The 16,381-nt window shown below is 69.0% G+C and overlaps 1 protein-coding gene across 3 annotated transcripts in view; it reads left to right on the forward strand.

The window, feature by feature from the left end:
- CELSR1 (cadherin EGF LAG seven-pass G-type receptor 1) overlaps positions 1-16,381 on the forward strand; it is a 98,356-nt gene extending 81,975 nt beyond the window's left edge. Inside the window, exons 16-35 of one of the 3 annotated variants that reach the window (XM_059681373.1) lie at positions 366-467; positions 1,120-1,214; positions 2,082-2,291; positions 2,548-2,731; positions 3,476-3,619; positions 4,431-4,635; positions 5,504-5,671; positions 7,018-7,144; positions 7,529-7,729; positions 9,329-9,503; positions 10,041-10,153; positions 10,450-10,529; positions 10,705-10,831; positions 11,408-11,533; positions 11,964-12,055; positions 12,272-12,375; positions 12,663-12,812; positions 13,106-13,339; positions 13,671-13,932; positions 14,599-16,381. In XM_059681373.1, coding sequence (XP_059537356.1) covers positions 366-467; positions 1,120-1,214; positions 2,082-2,291; positions 2,548-2,731; positions 3,476-3,619; positions 4,431-4,635; positions 5,504-5,671; positions 7,018-7,144; positions 7,529-7,729; positions 9,329-9,503; positions 10,041-10,153; positions 10,450-10,529; positions 10,705-10,831; positions 11,408-11,533; positions 11,964-12,055; positions 12,272-12,375; positions 12,663-12,812; positions 13,106-13,339; positions 13,671-13,932; positions 14,599-14,623 — 2,924 coding nt within the window. In that variant the 3' untranslated portion in view covers positions 14,624-16,381. Of the gene's footprint in view, positions 1-365; positions 468-1,119; positions 1,215-2,081; positions 2,292-2,547; positions 2,732-3,475; positions 3,620-4,430; positions 4,636-5,503; positions 5,672-7,017; positions 7,145-7,528; positions 7,730-9,328; positions 9,504-10,040; positions 10,154-10,449; positions 10,530-10,704; positions 10,832-11,407; positions 11,765-11,963; positions 12,056-12,271; positions 12,376-12,662; positions 12,813-13,102; positions 13,340-13,670; positions 13,933-14,598 lie in introns of those variants that run through there. The other 2 variants (XM_059681372.1, XM_059681371.1) reach the window with 2 other exon arrangements.

The following is a 16,381-nucleotide window of genomic DNA, read 5'->3' on the forward strand; positions in this document are numbered from 1 at the left end:
GGGCAGGCCACTGGGCATGGTGTGCATGTGTGCGTGCGTATACATGTGTGTGTGTGTGCGCGCGCGTGTGTGTGCATGCGTACGTGCATGTACGCGCGCATATTCATGTGTGTGCGTGCGTGTGTACGTGCGTGTGTGTGTGTGCACGCGCACCGCACACTCTGGCATTGGAGGAATGCTCAGCTTAGGGTCTGCACCCCTGGCGCTCTGTGACCTGGCCCTCATTAGAGCTGGTCGCCCGTCCCGTCCTCACTGCCGGGGAAGGTGGGGGTCTGGTTTGGGGGCGGGCCCCCCGGGGAGGAGTGAGCAGAGCCCTGCACCCTGGGGGTGGCTGGGCCAGGCTGAGGTTCCCCCATGCCCCCCAGTGATCTACAGCGGCTGTCCCAGAGCGTTTGAAGCTGGCATCTGGTGGCCGCAGACCAAGTTTGGGCAGCCGGCCGCGGCGCCATGCCCCAAGGGATCCGCGGGTAAGTGCCGGCCAGGGCGTCCACGCCGGGCAGGGGGGCGGTAGAAGCACGTGGTTGTGGGAGAGAGGCCCAACCTCACGGACGTTCCGTGTTCCATGCTGAGAAACGGTTTAGCCCAAGTGTTGGGGGACGTGAGGAACTTCTCCTTAATGATAAGTGACAAAACCGGGGAGGACAGCGCGGCCGCACACAGCACAGCGGCCAGGGCTGCTCCCTGCTCAGCCGGTGCTCTCTGTAGAAGGGGTGGAGCTGCATCTGCCCGTGAGGGGTGGAGCCCACAGCGTGGGTGTGAGTGGGTGCGAGTGGGTGCTCCGGAAGGGGGTGAGCTGGCTTCTTTCTCGAGGACTTGCTCCGATGTCTGCCTGTCACGGCTGGGCTCCAGTCACCTGCTCACAGACAGCCCACAGCTCAGACATTGCCCGGGCGGGAGACGGGACCACCCTGCCAGCCCCGTGGCCGTGGCTCCCGCTGGTCCCGTGGCCGTGGCTCCCGCTGGCCTCATGGCCGGGGCCCCTGCGAGTCCTGGGCCAGCGAGGGGTGGGCATCACCCGGGTGCACACCTCACGGGAACACACCGGGTCTGAGCACATCGGGACGAGCACACGTCGATTAGCCGTCAGGACTTCAGTTTCGAGTCCCTCCTCTGCCCCAGGCACCGCCGTCCGCCACTGCAGCGGGGAGAAGGGCTGGCGGCCCCCCGAGCTCTTCAACTGCACCACGGCCTCCTTTGTGCAGCTCAAAGCCATGGTAGGGACGGGCGTGCGGAGCCCCGGGAGGGTGGGGTCGAGGCAGCGCCCGCGGTCAGACACCAGCCAGGCTCCGGACACGTCTCCTCGTTCCCTTCAGGCCCCAGCTGTGCCTGTGGCCCTGCAGACTCGAGTCCCAGGGTGGAGTCCCCACCCTCCCCTCTCGCCCTCCTCCCAGCGCCTCAGACGCTCCAGCCCCTCCCACTTGGCGTGTTTTTCAGCCAATTGTTGGCCTGACAGACCCTCCTTTTTCGTACCAGTTATCAGCCAGGGTAGTTTTGTGTGGTTTTTTTTGTTTTGTTTTTTTTAACTCCTAGAGTGCCGGGAGCGCTATCAAAGCTTCGAAATGGCGTCCAGTTCTAAGTCTGCTTTTATTGGTGATGATGATATTGCTAAATATGTCAATGTAGTAAATGTTTCCTTAAGTTTTTGAATATGTAACTTCATTTACTTGCGATTCATAATTTTTTTCCTAAACTGCTGTAAAATCAGCAAAAATGCCTTGGCAATTTTAGCATAGTTCCTAGGATATTGGTTGGCACTCAAAGGGTTAATATATTTTTATTGATGTCAGAGAGGAAGGGAGAGGGAGAGATAGAAGCATCAATGATGAGAGAGCATCATCCATCGGCTGCCTCCTGCACGCCCCCCACTGGGGATCGAGCCCGCAGCCCAGGCCTGTGCCTGACCGGGAATCGAACCGTGACCTCCTGGTTCCTAGGTCGACGCTCAACCCCTGAGCCACGCCGGCCGGGCTGTTTTTAATTTCTCAAGTCCTGTTTGGACCAGACAGTCCCCACGGGAAGCGGTGGGTTGAGCGGAGGCCGCGCAGCCACACGGCAGGCATCGCGTTCGCCCCCTCTTTCAGAACGAGAGGCTGAGCCGCAATGAGACGCGGATGGACGGGCCGGGGGCCCTGCGGCTGGCCAGGGCGCTGCGCAACGCCACGCAGCACACGGCCGCGCTCTTCGGCCAGGACGTGCGCACGGCCTCCCAGCTGCTGGCCCGCGTCCTGCAGCACGAGAGCGGCCGGCAGGGCTTCGAGCTGGCGGCCACGCGGGACGCCGACTTCCACCAGGTGGGCGGGCGCCGGCCGTGGCCCTAGGGCAGGACCAGGCGCTCCTGTGGGGGTGGGGCTGTGAGGTCCCCAGGCCGCCTCCCCGTGTGCCCCGTGGTGCACTCTCCACGCCCCCCGCAGGGCTTCTCCCTGGGGCCCCTCATGCCTTGGAGAGGGAAGCAGCCTGTCTCCACCCGCTCAGGCGGTGCCCCGTGCGGTAGCCAGGCCTCCGGGCGCTGCACCCGAGCTGAGCACCGGCTGTCTGTCTGTCTGCCAGGATGTCGTCCGCGCTGGCAGCGCCCTGCTGGCCCCGGGCACCAGGGCCGCGTGGGAGCAGCTGCAGCGAGGCGAGGGGGGCGTGGCCCAGCTGCTGCGCAGCTTCGAGGATTATTTCAGCAACGTGGCCCGCAACCTGCGCCGGACCTACCTGCGGCCCTTCGTCATCGTCACTGCCAACATGAGTAAGGGCTGCGCGGCGCCGGGCACCGCCCCGCCGGCCACCTCTCGGGGAAGGGTCAGCGGCTCTGGCCTCGTCTCCTGTCGGTAAAAGGGGAGGTAGGGCCCTCTTGGCCCAGCCTGCTCACAGGTGACCCACAGAAACACACAAGGCACCCGGCCCAGGACCTGGGGGGCGGCGTGCGCAGAGGGGGCGAGAAGGCAGAGCTGGGGGAGGCTGTCTGGGGAGGGAGCCTGGGGTCCAGGCCCCGGTGCCACCCTCCACACTCGCTCCGAGAGCCCCAGGGAGGGATGAGGACGGTGGCCGGCCCTGGGCGGAGAGGCCACACGCCAGCCCCCGGCGAACCCAGGACGCGCTGCTCTGGGGTCGGGTTCACCAGTTGGGCTCCTTCCTGGGAGAAAGCCCCCGGCTCGGCCAGCGCTGGCACAGCTCTGGGGGCTCCCCGCTTCCTCCTGCGCCTCGGGCAGAGCCAGGGCGTCCCTTCCCGGGTGCCCTTGGTTTCCCCGTTACCTCCCACCGGGCGGGCCTGTGACCCATAGCGGCATCCCCACCGGGCGGGCGGGGGGCGCTGCTTGCGTCAGGGTCACCGGCTGTGCCGGCCCCCAAGCTGCCCCACGTGTCCCGACCGGGGCCTGCCGCGTTCCCCTCCCGCTCGGTGTAAAGCGCCCAGGAAGACGGGGTTCTGGCTCGGGTTGGGGCTCCCGGGGGCAGGGCCTCAAGCCACGTGTGAGGAACCACTGTCCCACAGTCCTCGCGGTCGACGTCTTCGACAAGTTCAACTTCTCGGGAGCCCGGGTGCCGCGGCTCGAGGACATCCGGGAGGACTTCCCCAAAGAGCTGGCGTCCTCCGCCTTCTTCTCGGCCGACTTCTTCCGACCCCCGGAGAGGAGAGGTGAGCGCGGGAGCCAGGGCTGCGGGGCCTCCTGCTGGGGGGCGGGCGGGGGGCTGCGTGGAGAGCGAGGTGCAGTCTCACAGCAGAGCATGTCCCGTGGGTGCGGGTCCCGTGGGTGCATCCCGTGGGTGCGCGTCCCCTGGGTGCGCGTCCCGTGGGTGCGTCCCACAGCCACTGTGGGGTCCCTCCCAGATGACTCGCGCCCCTCCCCCTCCCCCCACCACCAACAGCATGATGAGGGCCTGGCTCTGAGGCCACCGGCCCTGCCACCTTTCACCCCCCGCCCCCACCTCAGGGTGTCGCCAAGCCCGGCCTCCACCCTCGACACCGGCCTCCCTCTGCGGCCCACAGCTCCTCTGCCCGGCCGGCCCCCGGGCGGCTCCAGCCCAGCCCTGGCGCCCTCCTCCGTCCGGCAGCGGGCGCAGTGCCGCTCTGCGGGGCTGAGGCTCCCTGACCCGCGCTGGTTGGTGGGGGACACTGAGCCAGCTGGGCTGTGGGGAACTGAGGCTTCAGACCCAGCGGTTTATTGAGGCCGGGGGCGCCCACAGGGAGGCAGGCTCAGCTCGGCCCCCCTCCACGGCGTGCTGCGGGCCGAGGCTCCCGCGAGGCCGCCGTGCGAACGCTGCCCGCTGCCCTCCCTCTGGGCGGTGCCCCCCAGCCCCTGGTGACCGCTGCCCCGCTGCCTCCTGGTCCCGGGAGTAAATCCGCAGCCTGTGGCCGGCTTGTCTCTCCGGCCTGTCCTCGGGGGGCGTCCCTGGGGGAGCCCCGTCCCCGTGTCGGCTCCCCGCTCACACGCTCGCTCACCTTGCAGAGGGGCCCTCGGGGAGGCCGGTCGGGGGCAAGGCCGCCCCGCAGACCCCGCGCCCTGGGCCCGGCGCCGAGAGCGAGGCCCCGTCCCGGAGGCGGAAGAGGCACCCCGAGGAGCCCGGCCAGTTCGCCGTCGCCCTGGTCGTCGTCTACCGGACCCTGGGGCAGCTGCTGCCCGAGCGCTACGACCCCGATCGCCGCAGCCTCCGGTGAGGGCCGGGGCGGGCCCGGGTGCAGGAGGTCCCAGCCCCGCACGTCACACCCGCCCCAGCACGCCCTGCCCTGCGGGCTCCCACAGGGGTTCTGGGCCTGCCGGGCGGGCTCTGTGCCCGGGGTCTGCCCTTGGCACCGGCCTAGCTGTGTGATTCCCGCTCGAGGGTCTGTCCCCCACACCTGTCCTCAGGCTGCGGGCCCAGCACCGAGGGCTGCTGGGTGACGCTGGCTGGGGAAACAACTGCCCAGGGGCTCCATGGCCGTGCGCAGTCAGGCACAGGGCCCTCACCCTCATTAGTGGGGGGACCTTTGTTATTGGGGGGACCCCAGGAGCTGGGGTATTCGCCTGCTTCTTTTCAGCTGCCGCCTCAGGCTCCCCTGCTGGTCTGTGTGGTGGGGCCACCCCTGCCATGCACATGCTCTCTCCTCACTTTTTATATTTATTTATTTTTATTGATTTCAGAGAGGAAGGGAGAGGGAGAGAGAAACGTCGATGAGAGAGAATCATTGATCAGCTGCCTCCTTCATGTCCCCACACTGGGGATCGAGTCCGCAACCCGGGCCAGTGCCCATATCAGGAATCGAACCCAGGACCCCCTGGTTCATAGGTCGACACTCAGCCACGGAGCCACGCCAGCCGGGCACTTCTCATTTTTAAGTTTCTAAAGTTCACCTTTGACCCTGTGCACACCCCACCCGCACGGAGCACCCGCGGCCGCAGCCCAGGCCCCTCCCAGGAGCAGAGCTCGCCGCAGTGGGGGCCCCTCCCAGAGGGCGTCAGTCCTGTGTCCTCTGTGCTTGCACATGGCTGGGCTGTTAGACGTGTTCCCTGACACGCGTGTCTGTGTGTCTCGCTCCCCGCAGGCTGCCGGGCCGGCCGGTCATCAACACGCCGGTGGTGAGCGCCGTGGTGCACAGCGAGGGGGCGCCGCAGCCCAGCCCCCCGCAGCGGCCCGTCCGCGTGCAGTTCGCGCTGCTGGAGACCCGGGAGCGCACCAAGCCCGTCTGCGTGTTCTGGAACCACTCCGTCACGTGAGCCGCGTCTCCACGGGGGGGCTCTGCGGGGGTTGGAGCGTGCCAGGCCCCGACCTCTGGGGGAGCTCCCCCTGGGGGGGCCCTCTGCTCATCCTGAGGTGTTAGGGTCCCCTACACGCACAGTTACAAACATACCTGTGCACGTGCATGTACACACACGTGTACACACACAGGCCAACACGGAGATGGGCCAGGCACCCGCAGGGCTGCCAGGACACAGAAGCCGACGGGCGCCCCGTCTCCGCCAAACCAGGCGAGGGCTCGCGCTGAACACGCCCGGAGGCAGCACTCAGAGACGGGCCAGGGGCCCTTCCGCTGACCTGGGGCGTCCCAGATGCGTGTGGGGGTCCCTGTGTCAGCCGGGGGTGCCGACCCCGCCTGGCCACTGCGAGACCAGCGAGGCAGCCGCGAGGCCGATTTCACCTCGGGAGGCCGAGCTGCCTCAGCGGGGCCCTCCCTTGTCTGAAGCTCGGACAGAATCTGTGCAGCCAAGCCTCCCCCCAATCATGTCCCACTGGGGTGAGTGGGGCCGAGCTGGGCGCTGAGGCCGGGGCAGCGAGCCAGCCCCCCGCTCGGCGTACTGGGGAGCAGACCCTGTCCGTCTCTCCCTCGCTGTTTCCCGAGTTCTGGTTAACAAGCAGCGGCGTCTGCACCGGAACAGACGTCCGGTTACAAAGCGAGTGCCGCGCGGGGGTCGCGGGCTCACCGTGGGGGCGTGGGAGGGGCTGTGTGGCTTCAAACCCTGGCGGTAGCCGTGCTCTCATTATCCCCTCTGCCTGGCTGCACAGTCATCCCACATCCTAGTTCTTAGCAAACGCCTTCGCCTTCACAGCCCATTTTACAGATGAGTAAACTGAGGCTCAGAGAAGTGAGTGGATTTTCCCAGAGTCCAGGAGGGCAGGGCTCCCTCTGAGGCCGAGATGCACCCGTAGCAGCTTGCGGTTTGGGGCTCCCCACCAGTTAAACGGAGCGTCATGGGGCCCTGCCCCCAGGCCGCGGCCGTAAAAGGTTGCACAATGGGGAGATGAAAGTCTAGAAGGAAGGTAGTCGTCTAGACTCAAGGAGCAGGCTGAGGAACAAAGCGGCCCTTTTAACAACCCAGTAATGTTTCCCACACAAGGGGGGCGGGGCCAGCGTCCATTTAAGTTTTACTGGATGACAGAGCGGAGCCCGGGCGCTCAGCAGAGGCCGGAGGGCGGGGAGTGGTCCCAGGGTCCCAGGGAAGGGGGCTGTGGGCCTCAGCATGACGGGCACTTGTGGGCGCAGTGAGGGTGCGGCAGGCAGGGGCAGGAGGCCTGGGGGAGCCCGGCGCTAGAGGGACCCACCCCCCCTTTTCTCCACAGCCCCGGGGGGACTGGAGGCTGGTCGGCCAAGGGCTGCGAGCTGCTGGCGCGGAACCGGACCCACGTGACCTGCCAGTGCAGCCACACCGCCAGCTTCGCGGTGCTCATGGACGTCTCCCGGCGCGAGGTGGGCACCCACGGCGGCCCTGCCCGCCTGGCACGCGTGTCCAGGGCATGCGCCCTTTGGGGCGTCGAGCCTGGCCCCACACCTGCCCCTCCAAGGCCGTGTCCCTCCTTCCGAGGGCTTTAAACCTTTAAACCGAGCCACTGAGCTGGCCAGTCTGTTCGGTTCCGTAACGAAGCCCCCAGGGCTTCCGCCGAGGCCTGGCTGTGCGTTAAAGGGGCCGCCTGGACCCCCCTCACGTCCCAGCAGGGCCCCCGGCCTGTCAGGTGGCCGGCTTCACCTCACGTTAAAGTTAAGGAAGGAAAGTCGTCCGGCCGACGAAGGGCGTGTCTCCCTTCAGCCGCACGCGCGGCCCCGCGGCCCTGACGCCCCCCACTCCGCCCGCAGCACGGGGAGGCCCTGCCCCTGAGGATCGTCACCTACGCTGCCGTGTCCCTGTCGCTGGCCGCGCTGCTGGTGGCCTTCGTCCTGCTGGCGCTGGTGCGGACGCTGCGCTCCAACCTGCACAGCGCCCACCGCAGCCTGGTCGGCGCGCTCTTCCTCTCGCAGCTGGTCTTCGTGATCGGGGTCACCCAGACGGGAAACCCGGTGAGCCCCCGTCTTCCTCTGCGGACAGCGTCGCGCCGCGGAGAGCCACGGCCCGGGCTGGTGTAGGAAGATGACCTTGGCCCCAGCGGGGAGGGGGGAGGCCGGAGGTCAGAGGTCAGAGGAGCAGCCGGGGCGTCGGCCTGAGCCCGCGGCGAGAAGGGCTGGAGCGGGGCGCCCAGGTCCCAGAGGGGACGCGTAGAAGGGGCGCCAGGCAGCGGGATGGGGACTCGGCGCGCGTCCGTGTGAGGCGAGCGTGGGAGGCACCCCTGCCCGAAGGGGAGACGTGCCTGTGGGAACGGACAGGCCCAGGGCAGGCGGACGGGGCGAAGCTGGACCTCTGCCCGCCTGAGCTCTTCCCCCTCGTCCGTTGCAAGCAGAGGGCCCCTCAGGACCCCCGGGCGGCCAGGCCCTCAGGAGGGCAGGTGGGCGACCCCGGAGCACGAGGCCTGCACGGGGCACCCGCCTGGCTTCAGGGGCTTTCGTAAACTCCCGTTCGCCTCCCTGGGCGAGGGTGCTGACCGCCCGGTTCCCGGCAGGCCCGCGGCCTCGGGCTCATTAGCGTGTGGCCTCAGTTCTGTTTCTGGGAAAGGCAGCCCACTTAGTGCCGAAGGCTGAGCACGGAGGCCCATTAAGTGAGACAAGGTGGCATTTCCAGCAGCTTCTTTAAAAGCTGGTTTTATGGGTTTGCCTTTCACACTGCTGGAGGCACAGCCACAGCCTCCGGGCTGCCCCTTCCCGAAGCCCCCGTGGCTGCCCCGGGAGCGGGGGGGGGGGGGCACACACAGCCGCTCACCCTCCCGGCAGCCGCCCTGGGAGCAGGGGGGGCACACGCAGCCCGCTCACCCTCCCGGCAGCTGCCCCGGGAGCAGGGGGGGCACACGCAGCCCGCTCACCCTCCCGGCAGCCGCCCCGGGAGCAGGGGGGGGCACATGCAGCCACTCACCCTCCCGTGGCCGCCCCGGGAGCAGGGGGGGGCACACACAGCCGCTCACCCTCCCGGCAGCCGCCCTGGGAGCAGGGGGGGGCACACGCAGCCACTCACCCTCCCGGCAGCCGCCCCGGGAGCAGGGGGGGGCACATGCAGCCACTAACCCTCCCGTGGCTGCCCCGGGAGCAGGGGGGGGCACACACAGCCGCTCACCCTCCTGGCAGCTGCCCCGAGGCCCTGCCCCCGCAGGCGGGCTCTCCCCGCGCTGACAGCCGGCCTCTGAGGCAGGGCCTGTCCCGGTAACCACCGAAGGTGCTGGTTTCCTGCCGCCGGGGCCCTGCTCTGCCCCGTGTTGGACCAAACGCTCGTCTCCTGGGAGCACCGGGCCTGCCCGCCTCCTGCCCTCAGGCTGCGCCGCGCGCGGCACCATCCGGCTGGGGGGCCCTGCGCCTCGGGGAGCCCAGGCCTGCACCTGTGGGCGCTCAGCCACTCTTGGGTGAATCTGATACAGAAACCAATGAGCTGGACTTCCTTGTTCAGACCTACGGACACTCACGTCTGCAGAGTGGCCGATTGGTCACTGCCCTTTCCACCCTGTGCTGCTCCGGCCCTCAGCCCGGTGCCCAGGTGGGGCAGGCGCTGACCGCCCTCCCCCCCCCCCCCCCCCGCAGTTCCTGTGCACGCTCATCGCCATCGCCCTGCACTACGTCTACATGAGCACCTTCGCCTGGACCTTCGTGGAGAGCCTGCACGTCTACCGCATGCTGACCGAGGTGCGCAACATCGACGCGGGGCCCATGCGCTTCTACTACGTCGTGGGCTGGGGCCTCCCGGCCGTCGTCACAGGTGAGGCCCCAGCGGGTGGCCGTGCCCCCGGAGCCTGGGGAGGCGCTGGCTGCTCTCCCTCCTGCAGCCGCCCGCCCACCCGAGTGTTGTCTGCAGGGTCTCTGACGCGTCTTTACAAAAACAATGGTTTTGTGGGTTTGCTTTTCACACCCAAGGCAACAGGCCTGAACCCCTCCTCACCGCCAGCCAGGCCGGTGGTGGGCGTGGGCGGGACGGGAGGACCGGCCAGGCCACACCCGCTCCTGTCTCCTGAGCGAGGCCTGTGCCGACCCCTCTGCAGGGGCCCCTGGCTCTGCAGGGCCGTCCTCTCGTCTCCCTCAGCGGCCCCCCAGGTGGGCTCCTCGGGGGGGCGTGGGGCTTGCTCTGGCGCCTGGGCCTTGGCCTCTCCCAGCTGTTCCTCTTGGGCTCCTGGCCCTCATGCTGGGCCCGGGGCCGGTGGGTGGGGCTGGGCTCGTCCCGCTTCCGGGTGCACCTGCCCAGGTGGCTCTCCGGGGGCCCCTCCCGGGGTGTGGCCCTCACCCCCCCTCTGATGTCCAGGACTCGCGGTGGGCCTGGACCCCCAGGGCTACGGAAACCCCGACTTCTGCTGGCTGTCCCTTCGAGACACCCTCATCTGGAGCTTTGTGGGGCCCATCGGGACGGTCATAATTGTGAGTACGGGGTGGGGAGGTCGCAGAACCTGCGATTCCCAAGGACGTGGGACGCTGGGGGGCCCTGGGCCAAAAGGGGTGTTGGGGCTCCTCTGAGCGGCCGCTGGGCAGGAAGGCTGGTCTCACGCCTAAGGCCGCTATGGAACACGCCGCGTCCTGCCCCCGGCGCCCAGACTCCGCGGCCTCCCGTCCTGCCACGCCTCCCGAGACACGGGCGACAGTGCTCAGTGAGTGCTTTTGAAGGTCCGTGTGACATACGGGCGAGCGGCCACCTGACTGCGGTCTGCTTTTTCCAGGTCAACACAGTTATATTTGTTCTGTCTGCAAAAGTCTCCTGCCAGAGAAAGCACCATTATTATGAAAGGAAAGGCATCGTGTAAGCGGCCTCCCCTGGCGGCGGCGGGCGGGCAGTGGAGTGGGTGGGGGCCCGGAGGCGGGCGGCGGGCAGTGGAGTGGGTGGGGGTCCGGAGGCGGGCGGCGGGCAGTGGAGTGGGTGGGGGCCCGGAGGGAGGGAGGGAGGGCGGAGGCTGGCTCACCCTGCCCGCCCCCAGCGCCGTGCTGCGGTCCTCCTTCCTGCTGCTGCTGCTCGTGGGCGCCACCTGGCTGCTGGGGCTGCTGGCCGTGAACAGCGACGCGCTGGCCCTGCACTACCTCTTCGCCATCTCCAGCTGCTTGCAGGTGAGGCGCTGGCGGGTCGCCCTGGGCCCGCCCTGGCGAGGTCTGGTCACCGGCGCTGCGGTCACTCTGAAACGCCTCCACCCGAGTGGCCGGGAGGGTCCCGGGAGGGCCTGGACCAGCGTCCGGCCGGGGCTGCGCTCGGGACAGGCGGGCCGCACGAGGCGGTGGGTCCAGGGTGGCCCCGTGTGCTCGGGTCCCAGGGAGGCCTCGCCACGCACGGTCCTGCCACAAAAGGAGCCCTTGTCCCACACGGTGTGCCCAGAGCGTCCTGGGCCGTCCCTCGGGCCCCTGCCGGTGAGGGGCCGCCCCTGTTCAGCCAGTCAGGGCCCATCCCGCTCCCAGGGTGAACCCCACGTGCCCCATGTACGGGCCACCCCAGGGGCTCCCCAGGAAGTGGGTTAATAGCCTGAGGTGGGGGCTCCCGGTGCCCAGGGCTGTGGCCGGGATGGGCCCTGAGGTCCGCCTGCCGCTGCCCCACCGGCTCCCAGGAAAGCAGGGCCCCTGCGGGAGGCGAGCGTGGCCGGGGGCGGCTCCGGGCTCCCCCTCGGCGGCGTTCCTGACCCGCGCCCCCTGCAGGGCCTCTGCGTGCTGCTGTTCCACTGCGTGCTCAACAGGGAGGTGCGGAAGCACCTGAAGGGGGTGCTCGCCGGGCGGAAGCCGCACCCGGACGACTCGGCCACCACGAGGGCCACCCTGCTGACGGTAGGAGGCACCAGGGGCCCACGGGCGGGGCCGGGCCGGGCTGCGTGCTCACCGGGTCCCTGTGGGGTCCGGCCCCAGCATTAGACGCAGCCCCGTGTCTCCGCATCCTCCCCGGAGGGGGCGCCACAGAGCCGCCCCGGAGCATGGCCTCCGGCCTGACAGGTGGCTGTCCTAGTCCCAGCCTGCGTTTCAAGGTCTCGGGGGACAGGGCCTGGCAGGCCAGCACCCCGCCCAGAGTGGGGGCTGAGGGGGGGCATCCTCCGACCGCAGTGGGGACCGAGCCATGGCGCTGCCGGGGTGCCAGGTGCTGCCGGGTGCCGGGCGCTGTCGGGGTGCTGGGTGCCGGGCGCTGTCGGGGTGCTGGGTGCTGGGGCGCCGCACCCCCGTGGTGCTCCTGTTCTCACAGCACCGCCCCCCCCCCCGCCCCCAGCGCTCCCTCCACTGCAGCACCTACAGCGAGGAGCCCCACGTGCTGCGCACGGCCCTGGGCGAGTCCACCGCCTCGCTGGACAGCGCCGGCAGGTCAGCAGCGCCCGTGTCCTGCGGGGGGCAGCTCTGGGGGCAGACACGGGGTCACCACCGTGCCCGAGCCTGTGCTGGGAGGCCGAGCCGTGTGCCTGCGGCTGCGGTTGGGTGTCTCCCCGCCCCGGTGGCCGTCCTGGCGCATCCGGCAGGTGCTCAGTGCTGGGGGGCACGTCCCGCCCCCTGGCGGTGGCACTGAGCCGCCCTCCCCTCTAGGGATGAAGGGGGCCAGAAGCTCAGCGTGTGCTCTGGGCCCGAGAGGAGCGGCCTCGGGGAGCCGGACCCGTCCTTCCTCCCAAGGAACGGCAAGAAGCCCCCCGGTGAGTGCCCCCCGCGGCCTCCTGTCCGCCACAGGGAGCTCTCGCTGCTCCTGCCGCCCCCCACCCTCCCTCCATCCGGGGAACATGCAGCCTTGAGGTGGGCCTGAGGCGGGGTCACAATCAGGGTCGAAGGGACCCCACGGCCTCCAGATGCCTCGCAGGAAGCCCGCCCCCCTGAGCCCTCCCCCCCTGAGCCCGCCCCCCTGAGCCCTCCCCCCCTGAGCCCGCCCCCCTGAGCCCTCCCCCCCTGAGCCCGCCCCCCTGAGCCCGCCCTCCCGTCACCACAGGCCCCGACTCGGACTCCGACAGCGAGCTGTCCCTGGACGAGAGGAGCAGCTCGTACGCCTCCTCACACTCGTCCGACAGCGAGGACGACAGGGTGGGGGCCCAGGACAAATGGGACCCGGCCCAGGGCCCTGTCCACAGCACCCCCAAAGGTGAGGGAGCAGCAGCAGGCCAGGCCTGCCCCCCAGAACACAGGCCCCCTCACCAGGCACCGAGTGCAGGCAAGGAAGGCCAGGACCCACAAAGCTGCCCCCACCGGCTGGGGGGTGGCCCGCAGAGGCCCCAGGGGTTGGGGTGCGGTCAGGACCTTGCCCGTCTGAGCCTGGAGGTCTGGGAGTGGTGGGTCGGGCCACTTGGGACGCCCCCCCCACCCCAGGAGGGACCATCAGAGCTTTTCAGGGGCGGGGCCTCCTTGCTGGCTGACGGCGCCCCTGTGCCCCAGGAGACCCTGCAGCCAACCACGTCCCTCCGGGCTGGCCCGACGGGAGCCTGGCCGGGAGCGACAGCGAGGAGCCGGGCGAGAAGCCGCCCCTGAAGGTGGAGACCAAGGTCAGCGTGGAGCTGCACCTGGACCAGCAGACCAACCACTGCCTGGAGCGGCTCCCGGATGGGGAGAGCGGGGGCCCGCCCAGGACTGCGGGGGGCGCGCCCTGCACCCAGCCCCCTGAGCAGAGAAAAGGTGCCTCTGGGTGGCCAGGGCCCTGCTGCCCCCGAAGCCCCTGGTCCTGGGGGAGGGGCCTGAGGGTGGGGCCGGCTGGATGGGGGCGGAGCTGTGCTGGGGGTGGGCGGGGCCTGCGGAGGGGGTGGGTGGGGTGAGACAGAGGCAGGTCCTGGGCACAGGGCTGGCATCTGGCAGGCAGAGGTGTTCGTCTGACCCCACCATCTGGGACTGAGACCCAAGGACGGAGGCCCAGCGCAGGGCTTCTCGGCTCCCCAGGACCGCCCTCCCGGGTCCCCTGCAGCCAGCAGGTCAGCCTGACCGTCCGTCCCCTTCCCGCCCCACCTCCCAGGCATCTTGAAAAACAAAGCCACCTACCCGCCCCCGCTGACGGAGAAGACCCTCCGGTCCCGGCTGCGGGAGAAGCTGGCCGAGTGCGAGCAGAGCCCCTCGTCCTCGCGCTCCTCCTCCCTGGGCTCCAGCGACGGGGTCCGCGGCCCCGACGGCACCATCACCGTCAAGACCCCGCGCCGGGAGCCAGGGCGCGAGCACCTCAACGGGGTGGCCATGAACGTGTGCGTGGGGAGTGCCCAGGCCCACGGCTCCGACTGCGAGTGAGTACAGCCCCCGCCCACCAGCCTGCCCTCTGTGCCCGCCCTGGGCGTGGTCAGGGCCCCCAGCGGGGGGGCGGGGGGGCAGAGGCCCAGGGGCTGGAGTGGGTGGCTCTGCGGGAGGGGCTCCAGGCGCAGTCAGGAGGCACTGACCAGAGCTCAGACTTACCTACTGGGCACTGCCCACTCAGGCCTGCGGGTCTGCATTAGCAGAAGCCTTGTCCGGCCCTGACGCTCCCACCTGCCCCGTGGCTGAGGGGACTGAGGCTCGGGGCGCCCAGCACAGAGGCGAGGGGGGAGCCTGGCTCCAGGCCACCTGCTGACGCCCCAGGGAGGTGCCGAGTGGGAGCGGGCCCTCCGGGGTGGCCTTCTGACCCTAGCGAGCGGGCGCAGGTACTCCCCTGCCCGTGCGCAGAGGGCCCGCCGCTGGGCCTGGCTCTGGGGTGGCCCTGGCTGTCGGGGATGCGGTCCCTGTCCCCGCTCCTGCCTCCTCCTGGGGTAGCTGTGTCCACACACGAGCTTGCAGTCCTCGGCGCCCCAGGGCACCCCCTGACCCAGGTGGGGGTTCTGCCCCTCCCAACTGAGGACGTACCCCAGCTCTTGGCCCCCCCGGAGGCAGAGCCGTCCTGGCTGACGCGCTGCCCGCCGGTGGCTTCTTCCCTCGCGCAGAGGCAGTAACGAAACTTCAATTTGACCATCAGGAAACCGTGAGAGCCGTGTCCCCTCCACCGCGCGTCGGCACTGCGTCACGGCCTGGACTCGGAGCCCGAGGCCGCTGCCCTGGCCGGGAAGCAGGCCCTGGGCCCGAGGGACACAGCCCAAGGGACACAGCCCCAGGGCTCGGGGCCGTCCAACCCCATGACAGGTGCCAAAGGCCACAGGCACGAGGAGGCGTGGACTCCGGCCCACAGCTGCTCCCTCAGATGCAGACGGAGCCAAAGCCATGCCTGGCCTCACCGGGACGGGGCCGGCACAAGAGCTGGTAGGACCCGCCAGGCCAGGCTCGCCAGGGTGTGAGGACGCCGGGCACAGAGCGAGAACCAAGGTCCGGCCGCCATGTGGGCGTCACCCCACAGCCCGGGCCCTGGCAGCAGCAGGAACAGCCCTTGGCAGAGGCGCCCCCGCCTGGCAGATCTCCCGTGCGGACACGGAGCTGCGAGCAGCAGAGGCCTGTCTGCTGTGCACCGATGGGTCCTGGGAGCCCGTGGAGCATCTCGCTGGTGTTTGTATGAGGAAGCGTGCACAGGGGCACTTGAACCTGGCGTGCGTGAGGCACATCAGGGGCCAGGGTGCTGGGAAGCGGGATCGAGCCGCAGGCAGAGCTGAGCCGGGCCCCGGCAGTGCGCACAGCCCGATCCTAGGCTCGCCGGCGCCTGTGTTGGAGAAGCGGGCCCTCGGCTCCCAGCGGCCTCGGCAGCCGTGTCTGAGCCGGGTGCTCTGGGCCTGGGCAGCCCCCAGGAGCTGCGGGGATCCGTGTGGAATGCAGGTGGCACCCTCGAGGCCGCCATGCTGGGCCTTCCCTGGCCGTGCCCTCGGGGGGCCCACTCTAGCCCTGCAGGGCCTCCCTGGCCCCTCCCAGGGGCCTGGCTCTGGTCACCCGTGCGTTCCGGTGTTCACACGTTCTCGCTGCGGCCTCCCGGGTGTCACTCATTCCTTCCTGCCAATTGTCTAGCTCTTAGCCTCCCAGGCTCTCCGGGAGGCCGGTGCCCCCCCCCCCCAGTCTAACCCATTACTTCATTTTGCTTCAATGGCCAATTGTGCGATGGACAAAGCACAGCCACCCTTTCAGCGGTTACCAGGCTGTTTTTTGGAAACTCACACCAGGGCCGGCCGTGGCTGAACACTGGGCAGTCGGCACAGCCTGGCCCGAGGCGCTGTGGCCCGAGGCCCGGAATTCTGCAGACACGGTTCATTTCAGCGTTTCCTTTGTTCTTCCAATCAAGTGCCCAAAGAAGTGATCCGCACAGCTGCTCCGAGCAGGGAGACCAGATGACGTGGAAACCCAGGCCCGGGCAGGGGGCCCGTGCTGTCCGGTGAGGAGGCGGCAAGGAGGCGGCGGATTCAGACGTGAGCTGAGCCCCCGGGCCTGGTGCTGATGGGTGACTGTGCCTCGCGTGCGGCTGAAGATGCAGAGCGATGGGCATAGACACGGCGGCCGGGACGTGGGGGGAAGAGGGTTCCCATGTGTGAGTCTGAGCCGCCACCTCCCGGTGCCGCTTCCTCTCCCGTGACTGGTTGTGCCCCTTGGGTGTAGTTTTTAATCTGATCAGAACTGTTCCCAAAAAAGTCAGTTTTATGAAGACAGGAAAAATGGAAACCTATTTTTGTGACTTAAGACTTTATGGCAAAGATTAGACACTGGAGGGTTTTTTAAAAACATGTATATTTATTGATGTTCAGGACACTGGGATTGCAGCACAGAGAAGCGTCTACAATAAATTAAGATTTCTGC

Source organism: Myotis daubentonii, chromosome 2 (genome assembly GCF_963259705.1).
Source record: "Myotis daubentonii chromosome 2, mMyoDau2.1, whole genome shotgun sequence".
NCBI classification, from domain to species: Eukaryota; Metazoa; Chordata; class Mammalia; order Chiroptera; family Vespertilionidae; genus Myotis; species Myotis daubentonii.